The sequence below is a fragment of the Elaeis guineensis genome, chromosome 5, assembly GCF_000442705.2.
Source record: "Elaeis guineensis isolate ETL-2024a chromosome 5, EG11, whole genome shotgun sequence".
Classification (NCBI taxonomy): domain Eukaryota; kingdom Viridiplantae; phylum Streptophyta; class Magnoliopsida; order Arecales; family Arecaceae; genus Elaeis; species Elaeis guineensis.
Window position 1 is genome coordinate 100,083,795 of NC_025997.2, and position 26,142 is coordinate 100,109,936.

The window sequence follows — 26,142 nt, forward strand, 5'->3', positions numbered from 1 at the left end:
AATTAATTAGATTAATTAATATTTTTTACTGTAAAATCATAATTTTGAAAAAGTTTTAAAATTATCATTTTACCCCTGCACTGAATTTCCCACATGATCCAATACAAAAGTTGCAATTACGTAACTCACTAAAAAGTTAATGAGTTATAGGAAGATTAATTAGTAATTAGATTTTTAATTGACTTAATTTGATTGAGCAATGGGACTTGCATCAAGTCTAATTAAATTAGATTTAATTTGACTTGATAGGGATTTGATTTGATCAAGCCTAATTGGATTATGAGATAATCAAATTGTATGAAAAAATAATTTTTTGTTGAATTAAGATTTGGATTTAACTTAATTTCTAATTAGACTAGGATCAAATTAAAAATATTTGAGTTCCTATTTGGATTAGAAATTCTCTTTTTCATGAGTCACTAAATCCTAATTAGATTGGGATTAAATTGAGTTTGACTCAAGCATCAAGAGAGAGTCTAAAAAGACTAGATTAACTCACGCCCTCTCACTTTCTTTTGCGTGCAATAAGTTCTCTTAATCTCCTTTTTTGTGAGATAATATGGGTCGCAAAATCAGAGTTGTGGGCGGCATCAAATATTCAAGAGTCCAAGTAGAATTGGACTCTTATCTCCCACTCAAAACTAAACTCCCCTTTGCCTATTTAAACATGGGTCTTATGGGACGATATGAGGGGCTGATAGAGATTAGGTTTGATGCCAAAATCAGAGGAGAGATATGCATAAAAATTCAAGGGAGAGAGAGGGATGGCGTGATGGTGCTTGGCATGAGGTAAGTTGAAGTATATCTCTTCTTTCTTACCAACAATCAAAGGTTGGTTGTTAGGACATCTTCTCTTCCATCTTTTGTCCTAGTTTGGATATGGCTTTTCCTCTCCTCTTTGTCCAAAAGTTGAATAAAAATTCTTACATCTCTAGCATAGAGATTTGGTGCATGGGTTTTAGGAAGAAAAGAGAAGAAAAGGTTCTTCTCATAATCTCTAGCATAGATATCAACATCCTCCTATGTTCTTCTTCTTCTCTAAGAGTGTTTTGAGAGAATAAAAATTTTTTTAACCATTAAGATGTGATCTCTGCAAGGGAGCTAGTATCCCAATAAGATCAAGAAGCTTCTGATCAAATCGAAGTCTTGTGTGGATATCTGTAGAGGTCAAATACTTGTGCGGCTTCAAGAAACCTTCGGAAGACATCCATGATCATCAGTTCGTGGTGAAAATCGACTCGTACTAAGGTATGAAGGCTATTTATTTTTTTCTATTTGATTTCTGTATCTGAATCCTATCTCACATATGTAGATCCTGTTTATGATTTTAAAATTTGATTTATGTATGCTTAGATTAAACTAGATTTAATCTGAAATTTTTTAAATTTCTCTGTATACTTATTTTGAAAATTTTTGCATGCATGAAACTATAAAACTCCAACAAATAGGAGCTTGTTAATTAGACTTGAGACTTGATAGTTCTCATCTAATGTCGAACCCCCTCTATGAATTTCTTAGACTAAATTTTGAAAATGATGGATTTGATCATTTACAGGGATATTGTCTGTTATTCTAAAATTGCTAAAGTCACTAATAATAAATCTTATGGCCCCCTCATTGTTTCTACTATAGACATCTTCTAGGGCAATCCATAGTTCTTTAGTGGTTTTATATTTTCTATAGGTTTCATATAGGTTATCTGATAAATAATATAGAATCCTAAACCTACAATGAAACTCGATTTCTTCAGGTGACTTATCAGTTTTAGAGATATCTGAGGAATCAAATGATCTAAAAGAGGACCTTGTTCTAGATGAGAAAAATGACACATCATATGGTAACCTTTTTTCAATGGCAGTGATTTGGCCAAGTGTGATTAACTAGATCTCAAGTTGTTCATGCTATCAAAAGAACCCATGATCATTAAACTTTACGAATTTAAGGGTCAAAATTTTCTCGGCACCCATGATGTACAAAACATATTATAAGGAACTTAATTTAGGAGGGTTTAAATAAATTTGCAAATAGAATTTAAAGTCTATTAGGACCCTCTATTTTTCAGAATAGAGACAAGAAATCCATAAACAAAAAAATACTAGTAGTCGACCTCTATTGTATAGAGTAATAAAAGCGACAATATAATTCAGATAACTATAATTTATTAATGCTCAAATTAAAATATTGAAATCTAGAATCTAAATAATGAAAGCTAGTCAAATTAAAATACTGAAATCTAGTATCTGAATAATAAAAAAATGGAACATAGAGATAGTAAGATTTGCCTTAGAATATTATATCAAAGTCCTTCTGCTAACAGTATTCTACTGAAGAGAGGATAGATTTAAATAAAAGATTTTGGTAAGCTTTAAGATTATCTAAACTATATGATAAGGATAAGAAAAAAAAATTAAACTTACTAAGAGCTTGATTGGATTGGCTTATTAATGTACAAAGCAGAAGAAGAAGAAAATCTCGGAAGCACGTGATCACTGTCCTAAGACAAATTTCCGACTCTCATACTGATGTTTATCGAGAATTCTATCCCAAGATACAGTCAGAATTCTCCCTCTTGGAGCACGATCGTGAAGAGGATGGATAGATCGCTTAGAACTCAGCAAAACTGAAATAGGAGAGAGAGAGAGAGAGAGCAAAGATAGAAAAAAGAATACACTGCTCTGCTTCCGATATACCATGCCATCCGAGCTCATAGTCTTATATAGAACACGGGAAGATGCGAACAAAGGATGCTTTGATCGGTTGACCACAAAGGAAAGCAACCGATCAAAGAAAAAAACATCCGTCAGGAAAATACGATCATTGGATCAAACGGTCAATTGATTGTTATGGCAGTGAAGATTTTAAAAATTATGCTAAAAAATAATAAAAAATTAAAATAATAATAAAATAATCATACCATCATCCGTGTGCACTACACCGTGCCACACTGCATTTTCACATGCGTGCGAGCTGGGCCAGGCGATGCAGGCGTGTGTGGTGTAAAACCCATTTTTCTCCTTGATCTAAACAAAGATGGGCAAAGAAAGAAGATAGATAAGTATCAAGAAAAATTTATATTTTTTCAATGTAGGACTAGACTTAAGAGATGACTTTTAGAATTCTTTAGAGGAAAAAAAAAATCCCGGCCGCACGCATGTATGGTGTAGAATCTATTTTTCTCCTTGATCTAAACAAAGATGGGCAAGGAAAGAAGATAAATAAGTATCAAGAAAAATTTATATTTTTTCAATATAGGACTAGACTTAAGAGATGACTTTTAGAATTTTTTGGAGAAAAAAAATTTTTTTTTTCTTCCAAAACCCTAACAGCCTCTCCCATAGGGAGTGGGGGGCTTGGAGTACGAGCACCATATGCCAAGGTCTATCAGGAAAATAGCCCTGCTCAGAGTCGAGGGCTTCTCTCCCCTCCTTAAGAACCATATGACCTTCTGCACCATTTTCTTCTTTTTAGCTATTGCTATTAATGCACAGAAGGAGGTGTGGGGATTGATGGGATAAGGTCGTTTTAGGCATCGCTGCTGGTGCTGGCGAGGGTGAGCTCGCCAATATGCATGGGGTTCTTGTCCCGAGCTAATAAGGCGAACGTGCGTGGATGCCTCACTGAGTGGTGGCTCATAGGCTCTCGAGCTGACTCGATGGTTTAAGGTGTAAAGAGGCTTTTAAGTGGCATTGTTTTATTTTTTTATCTCATCGGAACATTCATCATACGCGGGTGCCATGTCAAGCTTGGCGAATATAATCTCTTGATGAATTATTGAAAAAAAGTAATATGGAGGACAGTCATGTAATTCAGTAATTTAATATATATATATATAGATAAAACTCTTTATATTGATAGAGTTTTCATTTGACACATGTATCTATCTCGATCTTCTCACCGATGGCACGACAGAAAGCTTGGATGAAGGCCTCGGTCTTGGACATCTCGAGGAAGAAGAGCCGACGAGGATGATAGCACAGTCGGCGATCTTGTCCTCACGGATGAATTGAAGGATGAGGCCAGGGACCTTGCATACAGACTGTTGGCTGACAGCGTAGGTCTACAGAGCAGAGTCAAGATCTAGGCCACGGATATGTGAGTAGGCATCGATACACTCGATCTGGATGAAATCCTGGCTCTCCAAGAGCATCTTGAGCTCCATCATGGCAGTGGAAAGAGAGAAGAGAGAATGAGCTTCGTAGGTGAAGAGCAAAATAGGTGGATAGTAGCCTGGGTGAGAGCCTTGGTCATGGATATCTCGAGGGAGAAGAGCTCAAAGTCGGAGACGGTATTGAAGGGAGTTTCTTGGCCAAAGAACTTGGCATGGTTGGCAATCTTGCCCTTGTAGATGAACTAGAGGATGAGGCCAGCGGCCTTACAAGTAGATTGGTGGCCAACCATATCCTAGGAGATGGTGCAGGCCTCTAGAGCGGAGTCGAGGCCCAGATCGTGGATATGTGAGTGGGCGTCGATACATTCGATCTAGGTGAGTTCTTGGCTCTCTAAGAGTCTTTTAAGCTCCACCATAGCAGTGGAAAGGAAGAAGAAAGAGTGAGCTCCTGAGGTGAAGAGCAAAGTAGAGAAGAACGAATACTAATATGAAAAGAGGACGAGGGTTTTAGGAGGAGTTAGGCGGCAAGAGATTCATAGAAAATTTTAAATTTAAAAAAAAATAAAATAGCATATAATCCAAACTATACATAAAATATATTTTTTAATTATTTTTGAAATATATATATAATAGATATTAATAGATTGATAAAATAAAATATTTTTTCAAGAAAAAAATACATTTCGTTCATGGCATGGAGTTATAAACTAGTTTTGATAATGATAAGTTTATTATTTTGATAAAACAAGGAATAAAGAAGAAAAATAGAAAAAAAATTAAGAAGAGAGAGGAAAAAATCTTAACTTATTATCTAAACATTAGATAGAATTACTTACATAAATTTTTTTTATAAAAAAATATTTGACATATAATTCTATAGGATCAAATTAATCTCATATATTATCATAATTTTTATCTTAAATTTAAAAATTTTAGACATCCAAATAGGTCTTTAGTCTTGAAGGGAATGATAGAATTGTGATTTATTTTTTCGTCACAAATTCATCACTAAAAATTTACAAAAATTTATTTTTTTCATTATAAATCTATCAAAAATTAATGATAAATTTTTTGTGACAAATATATCTATTATTAATTCATCACTAAAAATAATCAAAAATCTATATTTCTTTTCCGTCACAAATCTGTCACTGAAAGCAATAAAAAATCTATATCTTTTTTCTATCATAAATTCGTCACTAATTTATGATGGATTTATAAGAAATTTTATATATCAGATATATCCATCACTAAAAGTAATTAAAAAATTATATTTTTTTTTCATTACAAATTTTTTTCAAATTTATGATGAATTTTGTGTCTGATATATCCGTCAGCGAAAGCTTTCAAAAATTTATATTTTTTTGGACCATAAATTTGTACCGAATCATTTAGCAATGGATATTTCTTATTTTTTTATCATTGAACCATCGTAAATCTATCATAATTAGTAACAGAAATTTTCAAATTCTATTACAAATTTTCGTTACTGGTATCCGTTTACTTTATGGTGTAGGATATATTTCTTTGTTACTTGGTGCATCTTTCCTCATCAGGTGAGTTTGATATGCCCATGACTGGGTCCCCACGACAGATCAGTATGAACACGGGCCCTCGATTGGGACCACACGACCGCCTTCCCTTTTCCTTTGTGGCTGCATAATATTAAGTAATTTAAAGTCCTATCTCCGTGCACAGGAAGTAAGTACCTTTTTTTGTTTGGGTAAAATAGGAAGTACCTCAAAGTGAACGAGACCAAGTTCACACGAGTCTTAAAACGGTTCTCTTTTTGGAGTTTCTTCTCCAAACTTCTTGATTCCTGGTCTTCTTGAGCTTCCTGGTATTCATAATAAAAAAGAACTAGGAAGAGGAGTTTCATGAAGAAACTGCCACAAACTTCATCTTGGAGGAGTAAGCGAAACGTAGTGAAGCTATTGCCAAGTAACTTAACTCGAGTTTATTTACCCAAAAAATTAATAAATGAAGAAATAAACAAACTCGTAATCATCAAAGTCATAACCTCTAACAATTTGGTTCGCGTCTTCACACTTTAAAAGGAAGGAAAAAAAAGACAGATTTTCATCAAAGAAGTAGAAGAAGGCCAAACCGCACCTTCAAAATTTTCATAAATTCAACTCTCTCTCTCTCTCTCTCGTACACAAACCCACACATCTAAATAAACGTAAAGAATAACGAAATCCAGATCAAACACGAGAACAGTGGTCGAAATATCATCAACCAAATTACATTGGTTCAAATTTCCCTATATTTCATTCTATCATCATTCTAGCTTTCTACATAAAATATGTACATCTCTTGCCAACCCTGTTGCTCCAAAGTACCAACGCAAGCAGAAGAAAATGAGGGAAGAAGCAGATCAACAGAGTCATCTATATCGTCATGCTCTTTTTATTTCTTCCCCTAGTGACCCAGACATAGGCGAAGATTATCACAAAGCTGGTGATCGCGAGCCCAATGAGTATCACATGACCTCCCGATAAGTACCGATGATTCTTCCCTTGCGGCTGCTTGCACTTCTCCCAGCTGTCAGTCTTCAACTCCCTGCAAGGGGGGATTACACCAATGGAAGGTCCAGTAGCGTCTTTCGGCGGGCCAAGCTTCAACTCAAACACTTTGCTCTCCATAGGCATCAGCCGAGCCATTACCATATTGGTGAGGAGAGCAAGAAAGACCAAAGAAAAGAGAAGCAAGCAAGCCATTGATGGAGAAGTGGACATGGAGCCGAAGAGGCTAAATACTATAACTAAAGGCTGAGAGGCCCTGAACAAAACTTTTGGTGCAAAAAGGAGAGCTTGATGGCCTTCTATATAGGGCGTGGGTATCTGATGAATTTCCAATGTGAACTTCGTGCAGTGATTCGAACTTGATTGTGTTTTGACTCTCTTTTCGTTAATGTAAACACGGTGAGATCTCCTATATAAATCAAAAATGCTGCAGAGTCCAATTAATAGCAAAAACATTCATGAGCTCCATGCTATTTTACGATGGAAAGAGACATTCTACGAAAGAAATGTTCGCGTCGAGTGCTCAATATTTGGCTGTCTGTGCTCTCCTGCGAATCACAACGTACCAAACACATACAAATAATGGGAGAGTCTAGTTTTTGACCTTTGTGGTTCTTGAAGTAGGTGGGTGTACATTTATATTGTTGCTAATCGGGGAATAGAGGTGAAACCCTTGGCATTAACGAGTAAGAGATTTGGTCTATCAGAATAAAGCCAAGCAGAAAGGCCTATAGAAGAAGGTAGGGACGCGGTGGACGCGGTGAAATATTGGGCATTCGGTCGCAAGGGAAACTTGGAGGGGCAGAAAGACACCGAAACATCAAGTTGCCGATTCAAATGGATTTTGTGAGACAATTGAGGTTGAAATGGGCTACTTCTCTGCCTCAACCTTTTGTAGTTTTGTTCATTTTGGCAAATATACTTATTAAATTTATGTACTTATATATGAATTCTAAGATTTTGCATTGTTGTGATTAGTTTAATCTCTTTTACATAGATTAGAGACCGATGGCAATAGCTTTTTTTTTTTTTTTTTTTTTTGGTACAAGCAGATGATCATAGCACTCTAATGTGAGTAGAGTTCATAAAATAAGAAAATAAGAGGTCTTGCAGGGTCCATGGGCACATCTCACCCTATCGTTAGGTTCAATCTCCGATATATTCGATAATATAAGCTGCAATCCGATCTGCCATGCTATTTGTTTCTCAAAAGATATGCTGAACAAATATTGCAGCGAACTCACGAAATAAAGTTTAGATGTCACAAAGGAGCGGATGAGCCTCCAACTACAACATATCGTCCTGAATCCAGCTAATAATAGTAGCCAAGTCTCTTTATATGCAAATTCTCTACACTCATATCTCCTATTTAACACAGATAATGCCCATTCAGATGACTCGAAACTTAGCTCTCGGGATAAAAGGCTCATACAAATATGAGCCCCCCATCGCCAGCAACCTGACATTCAAACCCTGGATGATAAAGCTAGCACCACCCTTGTCATCCTGACACTGCTATCAAAATTGACTTTGACAAATCCCAAACAAAGAAGCTTCCAAAAAATGAAAATAACCCTCCGATTTGCTATAGAAGCAGTATGGAAGTCCTAGGAATCCAGGGCAACAAAGGATGGGCCGGCAATGTTGAAACGACAATACTCCATCGCTAAGCAAATGCTCTCTCTAACACCTAGTGTGCAGACACCACCTTGTCTTCAAAAATCGGACTAATCCTGATAGCTAAATCTGATGAACGACATATGCCATCCTACCCCCAAGGTATAAGTCGAACTCCTAACCGTACACTAATGGACTGCATCCAAGAAGAGATATAGCCAAAGGCTGCTACTTGCCTGCCAAAGCCGACTACCTATCCTCCTCCAAATCAGTCTCACCCTCAGACAACACAGGAGGGAATGCTCCGTTGACTCATCCTCCAACCTGCAGGTCAGACAAGAGATCAGAAAGTCCATGCTTTTATCCCCGATAACATGCACGTTGGAAGCCAGTCCCAAGCAACCTTCTAAAAAAAGAGCTTCATCCTAGGATGAGCAGCCACTCTCTAGATCTGAGCAGACTCGATCTTCCTATGTGGTGCCAGCCTGCACATCTCGGAAAGATCCCTCATGGGAGCCTTAGGGCAATAAGAATGACCCCACACCTTTAAATCTTGACTCCAATAGATGGACATCAGAATGGCAAGAATCTAATTAGCAAGCAGACCATCAAAAAAATATATCATATTTTGTACTCTCTAACTCCTACTATCAATAGTGAACAGGTCACAGACATGCAGATGATTGTCCACCTCCCTATTAACATAGATTGGCCATCAAAAGAGAGGCAAGCTGAAAATCCAAACATCCTAACTCACATCGATCAAAATCGCATCTCCAATCAACTGACTGACCTAGATTACCACTATAGGAGCGTAGGCACAAATCTCCTTTCAGATCAAGGAGCAATTGCGAACAACTCAAACATAGAATCTCTGACTCCACACTCCATATCGAGCCCTCACCATCCTACTTCCTAAGCAATCAGACTAGAGAAAAAATCTAGTAACATACCTGACAATCATAACCTCCCTCCTGACCAATAGGTATTGAATTCCAAGGCTCTGTCCCTCACAAGCTGGCAAACCACCTCCTAGAACATCAGGTGGAGTCTCTGCATATCGTACCTTGAGCCCCACAAGAAATTTCGAAATATCTACTCCAACTCTCTCACATAAGAGCTCGGCACAACCGTGTTCACCCATAGGTGGATCGAAATAGAGCTCAAAACCGATCTGAGGAGGGTCGTCCTGTCTATCATGAAAAGGGCATTGGCTTGCTAACCCTTGAGACGATCCTGAACCCACTGCTTCATGGACCTATAGTCAACCCTCTGAAGATGCAATGCCATGATAGAAATCCCTAGATAGGTTAGGATCTCGGTCTGCTCCTAGATCTCCACCCTATCTCGAATCATTTGTTTCACCTGAACCTTCATCTTGGGGCTGAAGATGATCATGAATTTTTGCAGATTCACAAGCTGATCAGATGTCCAACAATAGGCCTCAACAATAAATACAAAATATCTCAAATTTCGGATGAAGGCCTGATCAATAAGAAGACAATCATCTGTAAAAAGGAGGTGCGACAATGGTTGAGCCCTAGAAGTGGACCGATAGAGCTCCAGCTCCACTCCCTGATCCGACACTCTAAACATCCAGGACATCAGCATACAAAATGATCAAAGAGGGGGAGAGAGGACAATCTTGGCAAAATCCAACCGTCAAACCGATTAGCTTATTTTCAATTGACATTGCTTCAATCCATAATATGAATACCGTGAAAGCAAAATACCAGACATCATGATTTCTAAGATTGCATTTCTACAGCTAAAATTATAGTAAGGGAATGAGATGAATCTTTGGTGAGCCATCCCTAGCTTTGAAGATGCTGGAGGTTGCACGTTGTCACGACTCAAGCTTTTTATTCTCTCTGCAAAAGCAGAAGCAGATGGACAATCTATACATACAGGAGTTTTTTTTTTATGTTTTTTAATTTTTTTGCTACCAGTGTTGGGTGAGGGCCAGACGTGGCACTAAAAATTCCCCTCAAAAAATCCGATATGCCCATGATGGATGCTAATTGGAGTAGGCTAGATGTGTTTCGCAATGCAGTTCTAGTAGGTTTAAGTTCGCATAGAATTTGGATGTGTCTAAAGGCAGGCTCCAGTGGCTCCATTTTGGAGATTTGGAGATACAAAGTGCCTCAGAGGTGGCTTAGGTAGGGAAATGCAGAGCCAATGGCATTCATGGTAGAGTGAAAATAAACATCCTATGCAACATAAGATGGCATTCTCATTAGGTACCCAAGACATACTGGTGCTAAATACACCGTTGCTAGTCATGCGGACTAGCAATGCACTTGGAAGGTGTTTGATTCGCAATCGAAATCAGAATGAGAATGAAAATTAAAATGGTTTGGAATCGAAATCCGAATGGTCAAATCTTCCAAAATGTTTAGTTCGTGATCAAAATCGAAATTGAAATGAAAATTTGAATCTATAGAAGAGTGTAAGGATTGAGTTCTATATAGACTGAGTCATTTCCATTTCATTCCGAAATCGGAATCAGAATGAGACTCTTTCCAACCAAACGGTTAGAATGAAAATCATTCATTCCGATTCCAGACCTTCACTCCTTCCAACCAAACATCCTCTTAGTTAATTTTTTAAGAGTATTTTACGGATGGCTATCGCCCAAATAGAAAGAAACACCCCCATTGTGGTCATGCCAAGACACTAAAGAAGATTGGGATCATAGAGATGTTTTTAAACTTAATAAGGGGTTTGAAATAATCCAACTTGCAAAAGTTGGGCAAAGTTGAAGGAACTTCTGATGGCATCCTGATAATGTGAGACGACCAACAGTTTTAACTAAAATCCTCACTTTGGGGCAACATAAGAAAGAGTCGTGGGAATGATGTTTAGCTAATGCTCCTTTTTTGGTAGGCATTAAGATAAGGGGAAAAATGATGCCAATGATGCCCTATCGAAAGTTCCAAGAAAATTATGTAAATGAAAGAGCTCCTAAATATGCTAAGAGGATGGCGATTAAAACTAAAACCGGATCGAATACTAACATATCCATTTCCATACTTATTTTGTCTGACGAATATAAATACGGTTACGGATATTATTCGAATACAAAAATTCACATTCATATTTATTTTAACGAATATAAATATAATTCGGATACTCAAATTATAGATATAATTGTAAATATAAATTAGATAATTAAACTTTATGATGACAGAATCAAAAATAGTTGATAAATCTAGTTAATAGCAAATTTATATGATTATATATTTTTTAAAAATTAATAAATATTATTTAATATTATATAAAATTTCAAATAAATTCGAATATTCAGATATGGATTAGATAATTGCCTATCCATATTCATATTTTTTTTTTTTTACACATATTGATATAGATATGGATATAAGTTGGATCTTAAATTTTTTTTTCATATCCGGATTGATTCGAATATGAAAATAGATGCAGACGAATATTATCCATACTATTTTCACCCCTAATGGCAATGGATATATGACAATACAAACATGTTAAAAGGAATTACACATTGTCATTCTCCAGTCAAGATTATGGATTCCAACTCCTAGAAACAGCGTATTTATATCGAACAATCCACTGAGAGCTTATCTACAATCTTTGGCTAATAAACATAACATCAAATAGGGCAGCTGCTAAAACGTTGATGCCATACACGAAACCAGCAGTTCAGGACCATAGATTTTCTTGGTTTTGGCCATGATCTTGGAACAAAACCCCTTGGAAACCTATTCCGGCAAACATCAATTTAAAGCAGCACTCTCAAACCTCAAAAATTTATTCCTTCACTAAGTAATCAACTCTATTCATCCTATGGAGAAATGCAGAAGATGACAGGCCCAATAACAAGTTCCCTCTGAAATGAGGATCTAAAGATTTCTCTGATCTTGGCACCATCATTATAAAATAAGACTGGGGCTCTTCAACCAAAAGCCAATGTTACCGTGAGCAAAATAAACTATCACATCAATGTCAATAACGAGTTTATTGCTATTTAACAAATCAATGTCAAGAAACTAATTTCATTCACTGGTATCCAGGCTTTCAAAAAATTCTGATAGATTGGGAGGAGGAAAACTATTAATTCAATTTATGACGTGGTATCTAACAATTAAATATTTAGTCAGGTATATGCAACCTGCTGCTCCATGTCCAAATCATAAACACAATCAACTGATGCAAGATGAAATACATAAATATCATTGCAATACATTACCTTTACACCTGTAATTATGCAGTTTTCCTGACCAGTAAAGCTGATGTATAACAGAGGGCTGAGTCAATAGAGGACAATGCAACAATGAGAAAAGCAACAAGAACGAGGGTTAGGGAAGCTGTCTTCACCTACAAGAAAACCCAAACATTTCATATTAGAAAGAAATCAAGAAATTCTCCCAGATTTGGAGTTCCAAAAGCAATGTTAATTGAATAAAGTTTTAGGACAAAAAACCTGCATCATGACTCATGAGAGGCTTTTGTTTCAAAATTCCACAAATATCACAATTAGAGTCACATCCACTGACTAAAAGATAGTATAGTTCAGAGATGATAAAGAGACTAGCAAACATATAATGACAGATGTTTGATTGACAACTAAATTCAACAATATGAGTCTGGCAGGAGCAGCATTGTCACTGGAAGTTTTGGAACTTAAACATTCTGGAAGAAGATAAATGCAAGGCTTTGCCATCATTGCGGACAAATTAATCAAATATACCGCATATTTCCTTCTTAATAGATTTCATACCATGGTTATTATTAGAGGTGTACCAATTCTGTAGATAATCACTAACATTTTAAACATGTTTGTAATTCCTTAAATAGGTTTCATTTCGGACTCCTTCACTTCTCATAGTCAGTCAAGTAAGATACTAGAAATAGCTTAAGATAAAATGGTCGACATCATATCACATGAAGGAAAAGATAAATGGTCAATGCAATTGCATAGTTTTTGCCATAAGTAATGTAGGATCATGGCAACATGCAACTGCTACGGTGGTTCTCCAGTGCGTGAAAGTCACAGCATAAAATTGACAAATATTCCTGGCTAACAGTAAACAGAAGCAAATTCTAAAAGATGCTATTGAAAGTTAAACCAAGACATTTAGTTCAGAATATTTGTGGGAAAGGAAAAATGTACTAGATAGCTTGTAATTACAAATGGATGACAACTGACGATACTTGAGCAAAGCTTGGTTAAGGCAGTAATGCAAGAAAGGTCATTCAGGATCACTTCAGGTCGCATACCCTTGCAGGTCCAAAGGGCCAAGAAAAAGGAGTATCAAAACCGTGACAGTGTAAATCAAAACACTAGACACATAGGCATATTACAAATCAGTATGTTCATACCAATTGCAATACAGTCTGCTCTAGTTCAAACCCTGAGAAGCCAAGTTTTATCTGAATCAATAAGATCACAAGATGAATTTCAGTGTTGCCTTATCCCATGAAAACTGAGGAGGCCAGCAAGTATAAGATTTCAATTTGGGATCACGAATGTTGGGACGCTAGAAAGGCTTCTGGTAGTTAGTAAACAACTTGGGTAAGTGGTGGAAGGTGTTCTTGGATCTCTCAATGTGGGAAGTGGTGAACCATATAAATCCTATATAGATCGGACGGTGCATAGATTTTAAACCTTATCATATGAATGACATATTATTAGTCTTTTGCTTAGGATTTTGAAATGGAATTGATTCCAATAGCCACCTTCCTTGACAAAAATTTGATATGCATTCAAATAAACTCAAGTAAGCCTTATTTTTGAATTAATTGGGATCAGCTATAATAATAATTTATTCAACTATACATAATGTATTTTCTAATCATACCCCTATCAAATTGAGTTCATTGGAAGGTACTGAATTTTGAATTATGAACTCAAATTTGTATCAAGTGGACCAATGAACTAGGTAATATAGCATAACGTCACATAGGCAGGAACTCCAACAATAGCTCAGGGTCTGTCATCAGTTGGACATGGACCTAAGCTCCAAATGGTGTAGCCAAGCTCTAGCCCAAGTTAACTAATGTATTTTTAAAGAAAAAAGAAGTGAAGAAGTAATACTATATCTAGCATCAAACTAAAATCTAACTTATATCATCCAGCCTCTTCTTCTTGTTTACCTCCCTTTTTCCACTTCAATTCACAAATCCTCAAAGTTTCACTATCTTCTCCTTGCTTCTCTGCCCTTCTAAGATGCTTCCCACATCTGCTTCTTTGCCCTTCTAAGATGTCTCCCACCTTTGCTTCTTCCCCATTCTTGCCTCCACCACATCCTCTTGTCCTTGACTTTTACATTGGCACTAAGTTCATCAAAATGCTCCCCTTCATCATCCTCCATTGCACTGCTAGATTCAGCAATGTCCTCTCTTTGCCATCACTAGTACTTGGCCACAGCAATGTCATGTCCCACTGCAACACAACATGATATGCATGTCCCTAATATCCTTCTCAATGATATGTTTACTCTATCATCACTCCAGCACACTAAACCCCAAACCATCTGATCATTTGATTGGATGGTCAAGATTGAAGCCTGCATCTCTGTTTCATCTTGCTGCTTTCATTTGAAGCATGCCTCACCTTGGAAGGAAGCAACATGAGAAGGAAATAGAAAAGAAAGGCTGATGCAGTCTAGTGATTAGGCGGCCTAACCTACTCCAAAGCCCACCAATCTCCTGTTTAATCCAACTAGGCTACAAAACAAGGAAAAAATAAAAAAAATAAATAAAAGGAAATAAGAGATGATAGAAGGCAAGTAATAGAGCTGAAATCTCACCTTGTATGCTTATTCACCTCTAGTTGCCTCTTCCCAGCATCTCAAGTCATGTCACTTTCGTGATCTCTTCTATCTTCCCCCCTTCATCCCTTCTCTATTTTTCCTTTTTCTTAATGGAAGTGGCAAAGGAAAAGAAAAGATGATAATTCAATTGATGGACTGTTGTGGCAATTCATTGACAATATGGTAAAGCTAATATCAGGTGGTGGAAATTGCACAATTTTTGTGCAAATTTTTGAAAGCACAATATAAAGGAACATATTATTAAGTTAGAGCCCATCATCTCCCAAATCATGGAATTATAGTATGGTCAGCTGCTGCTGATGGGATGTTAGCCAACTTCAAAAAACATGATGATATATCTAAAATAAAGAAAACATGAAAAGAAGTCCATAGTGGGTTTAACACAAATCTGGTTTTACCCAACATAGAAGAATATGGGAAGAATAGAAAAGGGAATAATGCTCTCTTTAAATATCTCAATGTTGCCATAATAGATGAGTGTGGCTCTTTGATTGCTCATGCTTTTTATGCCAATGGATTGTCATTTATTTGATCAGTCACCTTATTTCAAAGTCATGATCAAGCATGCATGTGATGATTCCTTGGAGGGTACATTCCAACTTAGGATTCAAAACACACTTCAACAAGCTGAGAAAGATAAGATAGAGGCTGCTCTCAAAGCAATCAAGCAATCATTGAGTCACAAGGGAGTGTCATTTGTTGGTAAGGGGTGCATGGATTCAAATAAAAAGTGAAGCTTGATTAACTTCATGGCTGTATCCAAAAATGAACCAGTTTTTTTGAAAGCAATAGATGCAACTGATCAAATAAAGAATGTGGAACATATAGCAAGGTTGGTTATTGAAGTCATCAATGAAGATGGGCCTCCAAATGTGATACAATTAAATATGGACCTGCCATGCTTCAGGCAGCTGCTATGAGAGTTGAAGCAAAATATCCTTCTATCTTTTGGACACCTTGTGTCACACATACTCTTAATTTGGCATTGAAAGCTATTTGTGCACTGGATCAAAGCTCAAATGAAAGGTTTGAACAATTATAATGGATTGGTCAAATTGTTGAGGATGTGAGAATGATGAGAAATCTTCTGTGATTAATCATAGTTTGCTAATAACAATATATAATAAAAAGTAGATTTGCTTCTACCCTTATTCTCGTGAAGCAAATTTATGTTGTAACTTCAGTCTTGCAATAAATGGTGATTGATGAAAATTGGAGGTTCAACAAAAACAATGACATCAAAAAGCCCAAAAATCAAAGAATTCTTGGTCAGCGGTGACATTTGGTGGGATAAACTTGAAAATTTTTGGACCACTGAACCAATTTTTTCTATGTTATGGGACTGTATCACTGACATACCCACGCTTCACAATGCCTACTATGATTAAATACATGCAAAAAGGATTTTCAAGCATGAGAAGGAAAATGTGAATGAAGAAAGTAGTCCTATAATGAAGTGTACAAAGTTTTGGTCCAAAGATGGACAAAGAGCAGCATGCCACTTACATTGCTTGTCTAATTCCCTCAATCCTAAATACTATAGTGAAGAGTGGATGAATGAAGGAGCTGGTCATCTGCCTCCTCATCTACATGAAGAGATATCACAAGGGAGAATGCATGCTTTGACAACTTGTTTTTAATGGCAATGGAAAACTTTGTATATCAATGTGGAACTTCTTGGAATTAGCAAGCTCTTAGCACAAGATATTCTTGGATCCCAATTTATGATGGGATAATCAAGCTTTTAATTTGCTAAAATTTTCAAAACTTGCATTTAAATAATCTTTTTTTTCTTTATTTCCTCTATTCTGTAGCCCACTAGGATTCAACAGCACATTAGATTGGGACTTCAGAGTACTTGGACCACTCAATCACCAAATTGGATCGACCTTTCTCCTTTTTTTCCCCTTCTCATTCTTTTTTTCTTCCGAGGTGATGCATGTTTTGAACAAAAGAAAGAAGCCAGGCAAAACAAAGAGGGTGAGGCGGGCTTCAATCTTGACCCTCCAATCATATGATGAGATGGTTTGGGGGTTAGTATGATGGGGTGATGGGAGCAAGTGTGTATAAAGAAAGATATGCTGGACATGCATATCTTGTTGTTTCATGGTGGACATAACAAAAATTTTGTGCTGTCAAGGTATCCTTGTTTATTTCATTGATATTGATGCCAACATTTAAATATCAGGATATGAACACAAGAAATCCCTATTTGAATTATGTTCCAATACTAAACAGCAGAGAAATAGGTGTTACTTACCAAATTACTTTTTTTTTGCCACTAGTTTCAATGCTATAGTTATTTCTTGGCAAAGACCAAAAATTGTATTAAGTCACCAAGTTAGTAATAATGTTAGTCAAAAGAAACCTTAAAAGGTTGGATCAAAAAAGGGAGGATGCTGTGCAAGGAAAAACTGCATTGCTATCTATTCTGGAAAGGGGAATATGATCAGGTTCTGAGCAGACTGTTGGCAGGGTGATTACCCATTAGTGGATCTCCTCTCTCAGGCATTCAGCAAATGTTAGTAACCCAATGTTATGGTAGCCTCCCAGTCATCTTCTATAGAGAATACTACTATCAGATTTGTTTTAGATGCAGTGCAAGCAGAAGAGCTCTTTAGACTGTTGGAAACTGTTTCAGCCTCCACAACCATCTCAGAGTATGGGATCACTCAAGGATTGTTTTACGGTAAAACCATTTTACACCTAGCAAATCAAAGTGGGATCATGTCTCCAGAATCAGAGTGCTGCAGAAGGCAGCAACTCCTGACAAGAAAATGGACTTTATGTGGCTGATCCTCTAAAGGAAACTACATGCTAGAGAGGTTTTTGCCAGAAAAGTGACCTCACAATGATAGATATCCATTCTGCAGAAGTACAATAAGTGGACCATCTCTTGTCATTTTATAAAAGTACATGGAACCTGGTGCAGGAAATTCGGATTAGAGTCCGAACCATCTTGGTTGCTACAACTTTGCACCTATTGGAGGATATACCAAATTCTAGTGTGGCTTCAAGGGTCTTGGGATCAATTAAGTTTAAATGTTTGTTCTCGTACCTAGAGAAAAAATTAAAAGAACATCTTAAGCAAAGTTTCCAATCAAGTTCACCTCATTCAGACAATTAATTATTGCTGCTTGATTTAGTGAAATCGTCTATCTAGCCAGATTACTGTATCCAATGCTCTCTCTCTCTCTCTCTCTCTCTCTCTCTCTCTGTGAGGCTTTTTAATCCTTTTCAATCTTTTTCATTATCTCAATAAGTTTCTGGTGGGGCATCACCTTTCCATTTTTTCCACAAAAAGAGAGCAAGAGAGCAAGCAAGCAAGAGGGAGGGAAGGGGAAAGAGAGGGAAAGAGGGATTTTCAAGGAAAGGTGAATACTTGAAAGATAAGAGACCAAATATTTCAAAATTAGGGAAAGATTCCATAGAAGAATGTCCTTTACTCTGTGCATTAATCAAACCAGTTTAAGAAGTCAGACTGAGAGCACTTCTACAAAACATGATTGTAAGGGAAGGGTATAAAGAGGAAACCAAAGCGAGCTTGCTCAATTCCTACATACGTATCCAAATGAAATTTGTAATAGATTAGATCAAGCAGTCCATCAGGTCCGCAAAAGGAATTCATTTCATTCACCACTATATTTTTTTTTGGCTCCTCTTCAACATTCTGAGGAAAAATAAGACAAAAGAAATGTGATAAAATTAATAGCTATGTACTAAATAGTATCACTACTTAGTATCCTTTCCAGGTTTCTAGGTTTCCAGGTCTTAAATACCAAGGAATGAGGTCGTCCTGGTTTTCTTCATAGCAAGGAATGCACCACTTCTCGACACTCATGTTGGAGGATGTCATGCCCTATCTCAGTCCATTTCCCAACTCATGCCATCCCGACACTTGGGATAGTGCGCTGACCAGACCCCAAGATGGTGAGACACCGACCAAAGGATAACTATGGAAGTTGGTTTGGAAGCTAAGACCTCCAACACGACTTTAAGAATCTTCAATGTAACTGCATAATAGGTGCAGCCATATGCCATTAGGTAATCTAAGGACCTAGCAGCAAATTAATCTATGAATACCTGTTTCTGGTTTCTATTTTGATACTTCCCTACCCTGGCATATTCCATGTGGCGAGGCAAGAAGCATGCTCAACCAACATTTCCAGATAACTGGGAAGTGGGAACTATGCTGACACAGCTTACCATACTCCCAAGCCCTCAGCATTACCTTGATTATCTTTTAGTTTGGCAATTTGTTTTAAGGCAATGACAAGCAGCAAAGAAAATGTCATTGCTAGGTCACTCTATGAAAATGTAGTTTCTTATCCACAACCATCACTTCTTGCACAGATTATTTGGGGCAGGTTTTAAAATTCTACTTTACTAAGTATTCTATGAAGGCCTACCTCAATTTTTATTGCAAACTTCTCCAAATTCTTTTCTATGTTACTTTGGGTCGTCCATTCATTGCCAATAGTTCACACAAATCTGAGCACCTTGTCTTACTAGGTCCTCCTTGGGTCTTTGTTGTAGACAACGATACAAACCTAATTTGATACTCTATCATTTGTTTTCAATTGGTTCAACTCTTAAATCTGATTTTCCAACAAACAGTTATTCCAATACCTGAGCAAACTCTACCTTTCAATTGGTTTAACTCTTAAGTGTGATTTTCCAACAAAAAGTTATTCCAATACCTGAGCAAACTCTAGCTTTGAATATAGACCCAAATGTCCAAAGCATCTTTCCCGCTCCTTCCTTTCAAGCTGCTAAACAATCACAAATCATCACATGCCTTTCTATCTTACCTGTACCCTCAAGATTTGTTCCATAAAACCTCTTGATTCCTATATCTAAGAGTGTTCACCAAATAAAGCCCTATTATAAGCATTGAGCCATCTAATCCTAAAGCCTCCTCCTCTCATAGTATCTTACAGATAACTAGTTATCCCACTAACAAAATGGACATAAAATTTATAGTGGATTCTCAAGCTGAATAATGAATATAAACAATCAAAATTAATGAATTTAGTCATGAATTCTTCATGTATAGTGAGTGTTCTACGAGGCAGCTGATATATGCTGTTCATCAAGGGATCATAGAGTGCTCCAATGATAGGCAGTCACTTGGAGCAATGTTTAGGCAGATTGTACCAAAAAGTCTAATGCATACTTTTGACTCCCTTCACAGTTAAGTTTACACACATCCATCACAATGTTCACATCTTTGTGACACTCATTGTCTACCAGCATTACCTATACACAGATAAAGGTTGCAAGAGTCTCAAGTGTCTAACATTTCAGTTAACTTGTAAAAATAAAATATTATAAATGTGTCAGAACATATTTATGGCCAACATCAATTGAAAATTCAATCAAACTTTTAATAATTAAGAGTTATGCTATCACAATAGAAAGGGGATAATAAAAAAATGTGCCATTTCACTAAAAGGGTAAGGAGACTCTGGACACAATATTGCAATATTCATAAGTAATAATATAGTTGAGAATTCAAGTGCCATCAAATGCATTAAGGTGTTTTTTGGTAGGTAGTCCTAAAAGTAGTGCCCAATGCCACCACTTCTATCGGAGGTATATACGGAACCCTATTTTTGGAATGTCAAGGAGTACTGACATTGTGCCATGTTGTGTCACTTGAAGTTTCCATAAGTGTCAGTACTCCAGAACTCCCAATAACTGGAGTGACCGCGTAAGGCAGAAGCCTACTATAAGAAAATACAAAGAAGAGTGAGAAACAAACTAATGCAAGTTACCTAGACATGTAGCACGAGTGTCAAATATCCACAAGAGTCTACTGGGAGATCATTCCAAAACAGGACATTGGGACATGCCCACATTATACATATTGTTTTCAATATCCACAAATGTATGAATAAATTGAATAATTTCTTAGCCCAATTGCTTTTTAATTCAGTAAAAATTATAAATAATTACTAAATGTTATGTTAGAGCTGAAATCTTCAAGGTAGAGGTGCCAAAAGTTGTATTTAACCATGATGATATCGTAGTTCACTGATTTGAAGTATCAAGGAGTATCATGAATTCTCCGGTTGTCCAAGTGTCTAGACAAATTTTGAAATATCCGGATGACATTGAAACTAATATGCCCTCCTATAAACTATCACACAAGAAACACAAAACATAAAGAAAGGGTTGATTATTCATCCCCTCGAAACTCAAATTTATCCTCTACCTATTCTATCTTGTCTTTTACTCAATCATCAAAATACAACTGCTCCTTCTCCATGTAGAAAATGTGTAAGTGCTCAGTTAAATGTGTCCTAATTTCTACAAATGCACTAGTCCAATGTGAACACCAAAATCTCAAAAATTTGGTTTGAGATTATTGGACATGCCATACGCAAGTTGAAAACTATTCCTCAGTATCTACACCTTGACCTGACATAAATCAGAGCTGACCAGACTCAATTGCCACCTCTAACTTATTGACACACAGTAAGAAGGATTACCTACTCCACTACTGCACTTTAAGCTCATATAACTAGTCACAATCCTTTAAAGTGTGAAAAGCAACATCTTAACTGCATTTGGTATCAAACAAGACTGCCACCATTTGGGACTTTGAATCCATTATATTAGGCATCGTCTGCCTGATCAAGATCAGCCCCAACCAGATTTTATCTTCTATATGCCACAAAAAGAGTGCCCAAAAACTGTTTGCTGCAGTGCTAAGGCCTGATATACATTGTTAACCCCTTCCCTCAAACGTTAAGCTTTATGCGTCAACTAGTTAGTTAAAACACAATACTCCTTTCACATGACAAACTAAGTAGACATACTCCGAGACATATTGGTAAAAACAAAAATTGTTACAACATATGCATGATAACAAACAAATTGTTTTCTTGTCCTTTCTCATTTTAGGGAGATACACCTACCGTGCTTTGGAAGGTGGGCCACTCTATATACTTCAACTGAATAGGTTGCTCACGCAAAAAGACAGCCAACGATCTCAAACTCCTGCAGAAACAATCAAAATTCACAAATTTGGTCAAGCATAAAAACAGCAAACACTCACATAACCAGGAAATTTATCAGTTACCAAGCAACATCCTTGATCATACTCAACCAAAATGGCTCAGAAGAATCAAATCTGTCTTTAGACATTAATTCTCGATGGCCATTCCCTCCAGTTGCGGCACATTTTATTTGCTTACAATTGGCAAAGGACTGCCGAATTGGTATCCTTGAGATCTGCAAAAAAAATAAAATAAATTACAGAATGAATTAAGTAAGCTTGCAAGATGCACAAATTATCCAAAACAGCAGCATAATTTCTGGTGAACCTTAACAAACTGGAAATTGATCCTCCTAGTTTGCCGAATCGAAATAGATGATCTATGCCTGTTGAACAGAAGTAAACCTAAAGGACAACAAATTCAGTTTAAGAAATATAGAAACATATAATCCAAAGAAAGAAAGGACGAAAGCAAGGTACAAAACCTGAATAATGAGCTACGGAACAAGCAGTTTTCATCTTATTTAGCAATAAAGCATGAAGCGTCGGTATTAAAGTTCAAGAATCTGTAGTTAACTTGTTAAATACTAAAATATAGGGTAGTCCGCCATTTGTACAAAGAATTAGGGGAATGACCAGATCAGGAAGATTAGAGAAAGAGAGAAGAAAAATCAATGAAGTCAAAGGATGTAAATTAATGACCTATAGCTGATCGCCGACCTTAGAAAATATCAAAAACTTGCTTGATCGAGAGATTTTTGTTTTTTTTTTTTTTTTTCTTTTCGAGAGGTAGGGGAGGTCGGGGAGAGAGAGCGAGACGGTGAGTGGGAAAGGTGGACGAAAGGGGTGAAGTTTGGAACTTCGGTCACTTTTGATCCAAGTTTCGGGCCTTGATGGGCCTGATCGAGAGACTTCGTATGAGTAATTCTTTGTGCACCGCCTGTGGTGTAGACAGTCTGATGTGGAGGGCACCGTCTCTCTCGATTGATTCATACACCATTTTCAATGTGATTGGCCGTCCGTAGGAGCGGAGAAAAATGAAGACGGTATCTTATCCCATTATCGGATATATTTAATATATATTATAATTTAATTTTAATTTTAATTTAATTTTAATATAATCAAAATATTCTTTCCCTTCAAAATGATTTCTGATATATCTTTTCATCTGGCAAGAAATTTTGAATGCTGCTCTTCTCTCCTTTTCTTCCTTTTATTGAACTTCTGCCCATCCAAAAAAAAATTTTTTAACTACAATTCTACATCCAAGATTCTTGAGTAGCATCTAGATAATATACGTCTATCCAAGTAACATATCCCATCCATTAGGAAGTAAATGTCATTTGTAGATATTTTTTTATGATTTCTGATCGTTCTTTTATTACAGCCGCTTCTTAGTAGTTAAGTGAAGTTAATATCTTAGTTAGATTTCAGATAGAGTTCGCTTTTCAGATTTGAGTACAGCATGTCATAAAAATATTATCATTTTTTTTGATATTTTTATGAGTCAAATTTATGGCATCCCACATTAAATTTATGACATTTCATATTTAAAATGTCTATCGATGATAGTTTTGACGATATTATGATATCTTAGATCCAAATGATAAGATTATATCTCTATATTATGACACGTACATCAATATTTTGACATTCGGTAGTTAAAAAAATAAAAAAAAAATTCAATATTTTTATGATGTTTTGGGTGAAGATGATGACATTCGACGTAAAAATTATGATATATTATAGGTGAAACACCTACCAAAGGTAGTTGTAATGATATTACGGCATTCCAAATCAATATTATGACATTATACATCGATATTATGATATCTTGTAGAAAAAATAAATAAAAAATATTTTTTAATATTTTTATAATATTATGTTGAAATTATGATATTGAACGATAATTTTATGACATCTTGTACATGAAACATCTACTGAACATACGTTTTGATGTTTTTAAGGCATCGTACAAGTAAGAAAAATTCAGAGAACTTATTTTTGATATTTTTATGATATTCTGTATCGAAATTATGATATTTGATGTTTAAAATAACATCCTGTAAATAAATGATGCCATTGGACGAAATTATGACATCCCAGATCCAAAAAATGACATTATATGTCAATATTATGTCATCCTAGATGTAAAATAAAATAGAAGAGCTTTTTTGATATTTTTATAACATCTTGAATTGAAATAATAACATCCTATATTCAAATTATGACATCCTTGTTGCCCAGCTATGCAACCCAAGAGGGGGGGGTGAATTGGGTTTCTAAAAATTTTAGACTTAATTAATTACTTATGATGAACAAGACAAAGATTTTAATTCAATATTAATTACCTAAAGCAGGAATGCAAGAATATAATAAAAAAATAAAGTGAAGCGAAAAAGCACACCACAAACACAAAGATTTATAGTGGTTCGGTGCCAACCTTGCACCTACATCCACTCCCCAAGCTCCTACTTGGGAATTTCAATCCACTATACTTGTATTCAATCCGAATACAAACGTCGGAAACTCCGACACTAGCTATCCCAAGCTAGTCTACTTGTTTCCTGGGTACAAGTAAACCCAAAACACTCCGATTTCAGGTTCGGATCAACCTTTCCTTGTTTTGGAAATCCTCCAAAAACAAGAACAATTACTTACAAGAGTAAGAAAATTTAGAGCACAAATTAATACAATAACAGCTCCTTAAATGAGCGAATATAGCAATAAAAATACTTTACTCAAATGAAGAAACTCTTTTTGGATTTTCTCAAGGTGGATGAACGCTTGAATGAATGCTTGAGAAGAGGATGATCGTTGATTGAAGATCTCTTGAAGGCTTTGAAAGATCTCTAGATCAAGGTTGAAACAATAGGCGTGATAAATCCTCTCTTTGAATGCTCTTGAATCTCTTTCATAATCTCTCGTGTGGATTTTGGATCCTCTTTTCTTTTTCTCTCAAATATTTCTTTGATCACTTTGCATATATCTTTTGGATCCTCTCAATGAATTTGATCTCTCGTTTGATCTGCCGATTGATCTTCTTTCCTCTGCGATTTCTTTCACCATTTGAAACATTTTATAGCATTAGAAGCAAGAGAAAACAATTTAGGCAGATAAAGAGCCGTTAGAGCAATTTTAAGAAGCATAAAAGGCAATTAAAATGGACAAAAAAAATAGCCGTTGCTGACATTTTCTGTCGCAGGGGTCGACTCATGAGTCGACTCATGCTTCAGGAGTCGACTCATGAGTCGACTTCTGTTGCAAAGATCAAAGAATGAGTTTCTGGAAATTTTTGGCTCAAATCAGCAGGGGTCGACTCATGAGTCGACTCATGCCTTGTGGGTCGACTCATGAGTCGACTCACAGGTCGTGCCAAGCCAGAAAACTAGCGTGCTATGGGAATTTTTTGCGTGCCAATCAGCTCATAGTGCCATGAGTTGACTCATGAGTCGACTCATGCACTTCAAACCTTCATAACTTCAAAAATATAAGTTCAAAAACAATGAAATTTTCACCAATAATTTACAAATCATTTGTTCTACCAAATAATACTATCAAATCAGGATTTTAGTGAAATTATGATTTTGCCCTTTAAGAGCATAAGGACTTTATCAATTTAAAATTATTTGTATCCCTTCAATCTGCTTTGTAATCATCAAAATCAATCTAGGAGCAACAATCTCCCCCTTTTTGATGATGATAAAATATTTGAACAAAAATATTTATGTGAATCACTAATTTCAAAAGAATGCATTATAGGTGTATATGCTTGAAAAGAGTATGATTCTTTTGGCATAAATGGTCATATACAAAAATAGTTTGTCCATTTTCTTAAAGATTTGAAAATAGTATTAGATCATTTTGAGTTTAAGATATATCAGAGTAAGAGAAAAATAAGTTTTGCAATGTATCAGAGCAAGAAAAATAATTTTTACAATGTTATCAGAAAAGATTTTACAATGTATCAGAGAAAATTTCACAATATATCAGAGCAAATTTTATAATGTATCAGAGAAAATTTCACATTGTATCAGAGCAAATTTTATATTGTATCAGAGCAAGTTAAAAAAAATT

At 36.0% G+C, this 26,142-nt stretch overlaps 1 protein-coding gene across 7 annotated transcripts; it reads right to left on the bottom strand.

Annotated features, from left to right (window-relative positions):
* Nucleotides 1-6,184: 6,184 nt before the first annotated feature.
* LOC105034760 (uncharacterized) lies at nt 6,185-22,923 on the bottom strand. 7 transcript variants are annotated; one of them, XM_073258015.1, is made up of 6 exons: nt 22,551-22,920; nt 22,394-22,470; nt 22,150-22,301; nt 21,986-22,067; nt 12,476-12,603; nt 6,185-6,670 (listed from the first exon to the last, which is right to left on the bottom strand). In XM_073258015.1, exons 1-5 carry the CDS (start codon nt 22,582-22,584, stop codon nt 12,490-12,492), a joined length of 459 nt encoding a protein of 152 aa, XP_073114116.1. In that variant the 5' UTR covers nt 22,585-22,920; the 3' UTR covers nt 6,185-6,670; nt 12,476-12,489. The 7 variants fall into 7 exon arrangements, with proteins under 7 accessions (XP_073114116.1, XP_073114115.1, XP_073114117.1 ...); XM_073258014.1 differs by having other exon boundaries at nt 6,185-7,060; XM_073258016.1 differs by lacking the exon at nt 6,185-6,670 and adding an exon at nt 11,752-11,987.
* Between the last annotated feature and the right edge of the window lie 3,219 nt (nt 22,924-26,142).

Coding starts and splice junctions, on each gene's coding strand:
- LOC105034760 (XM_073258015.1), bottom strand. CDS start 22,584: ATGAAAACTGCTTGTTCCGTAGCTCATTATTCAG. Junction 22,302..22,393: donor TCAATTTCCAGTTTGTTAAG/GTTCACCAGAAA, acceptor TTTTTTTTGCAG/ATCTCAAGGATACCAATTCG. Junction 22,068..22,149: donor ATGATCAAGGATGTTGCTTG/GTAACTGATAAA, acceptor TTGTTTCTGCAG/GAGTTTGAGATCGTTGGCTG.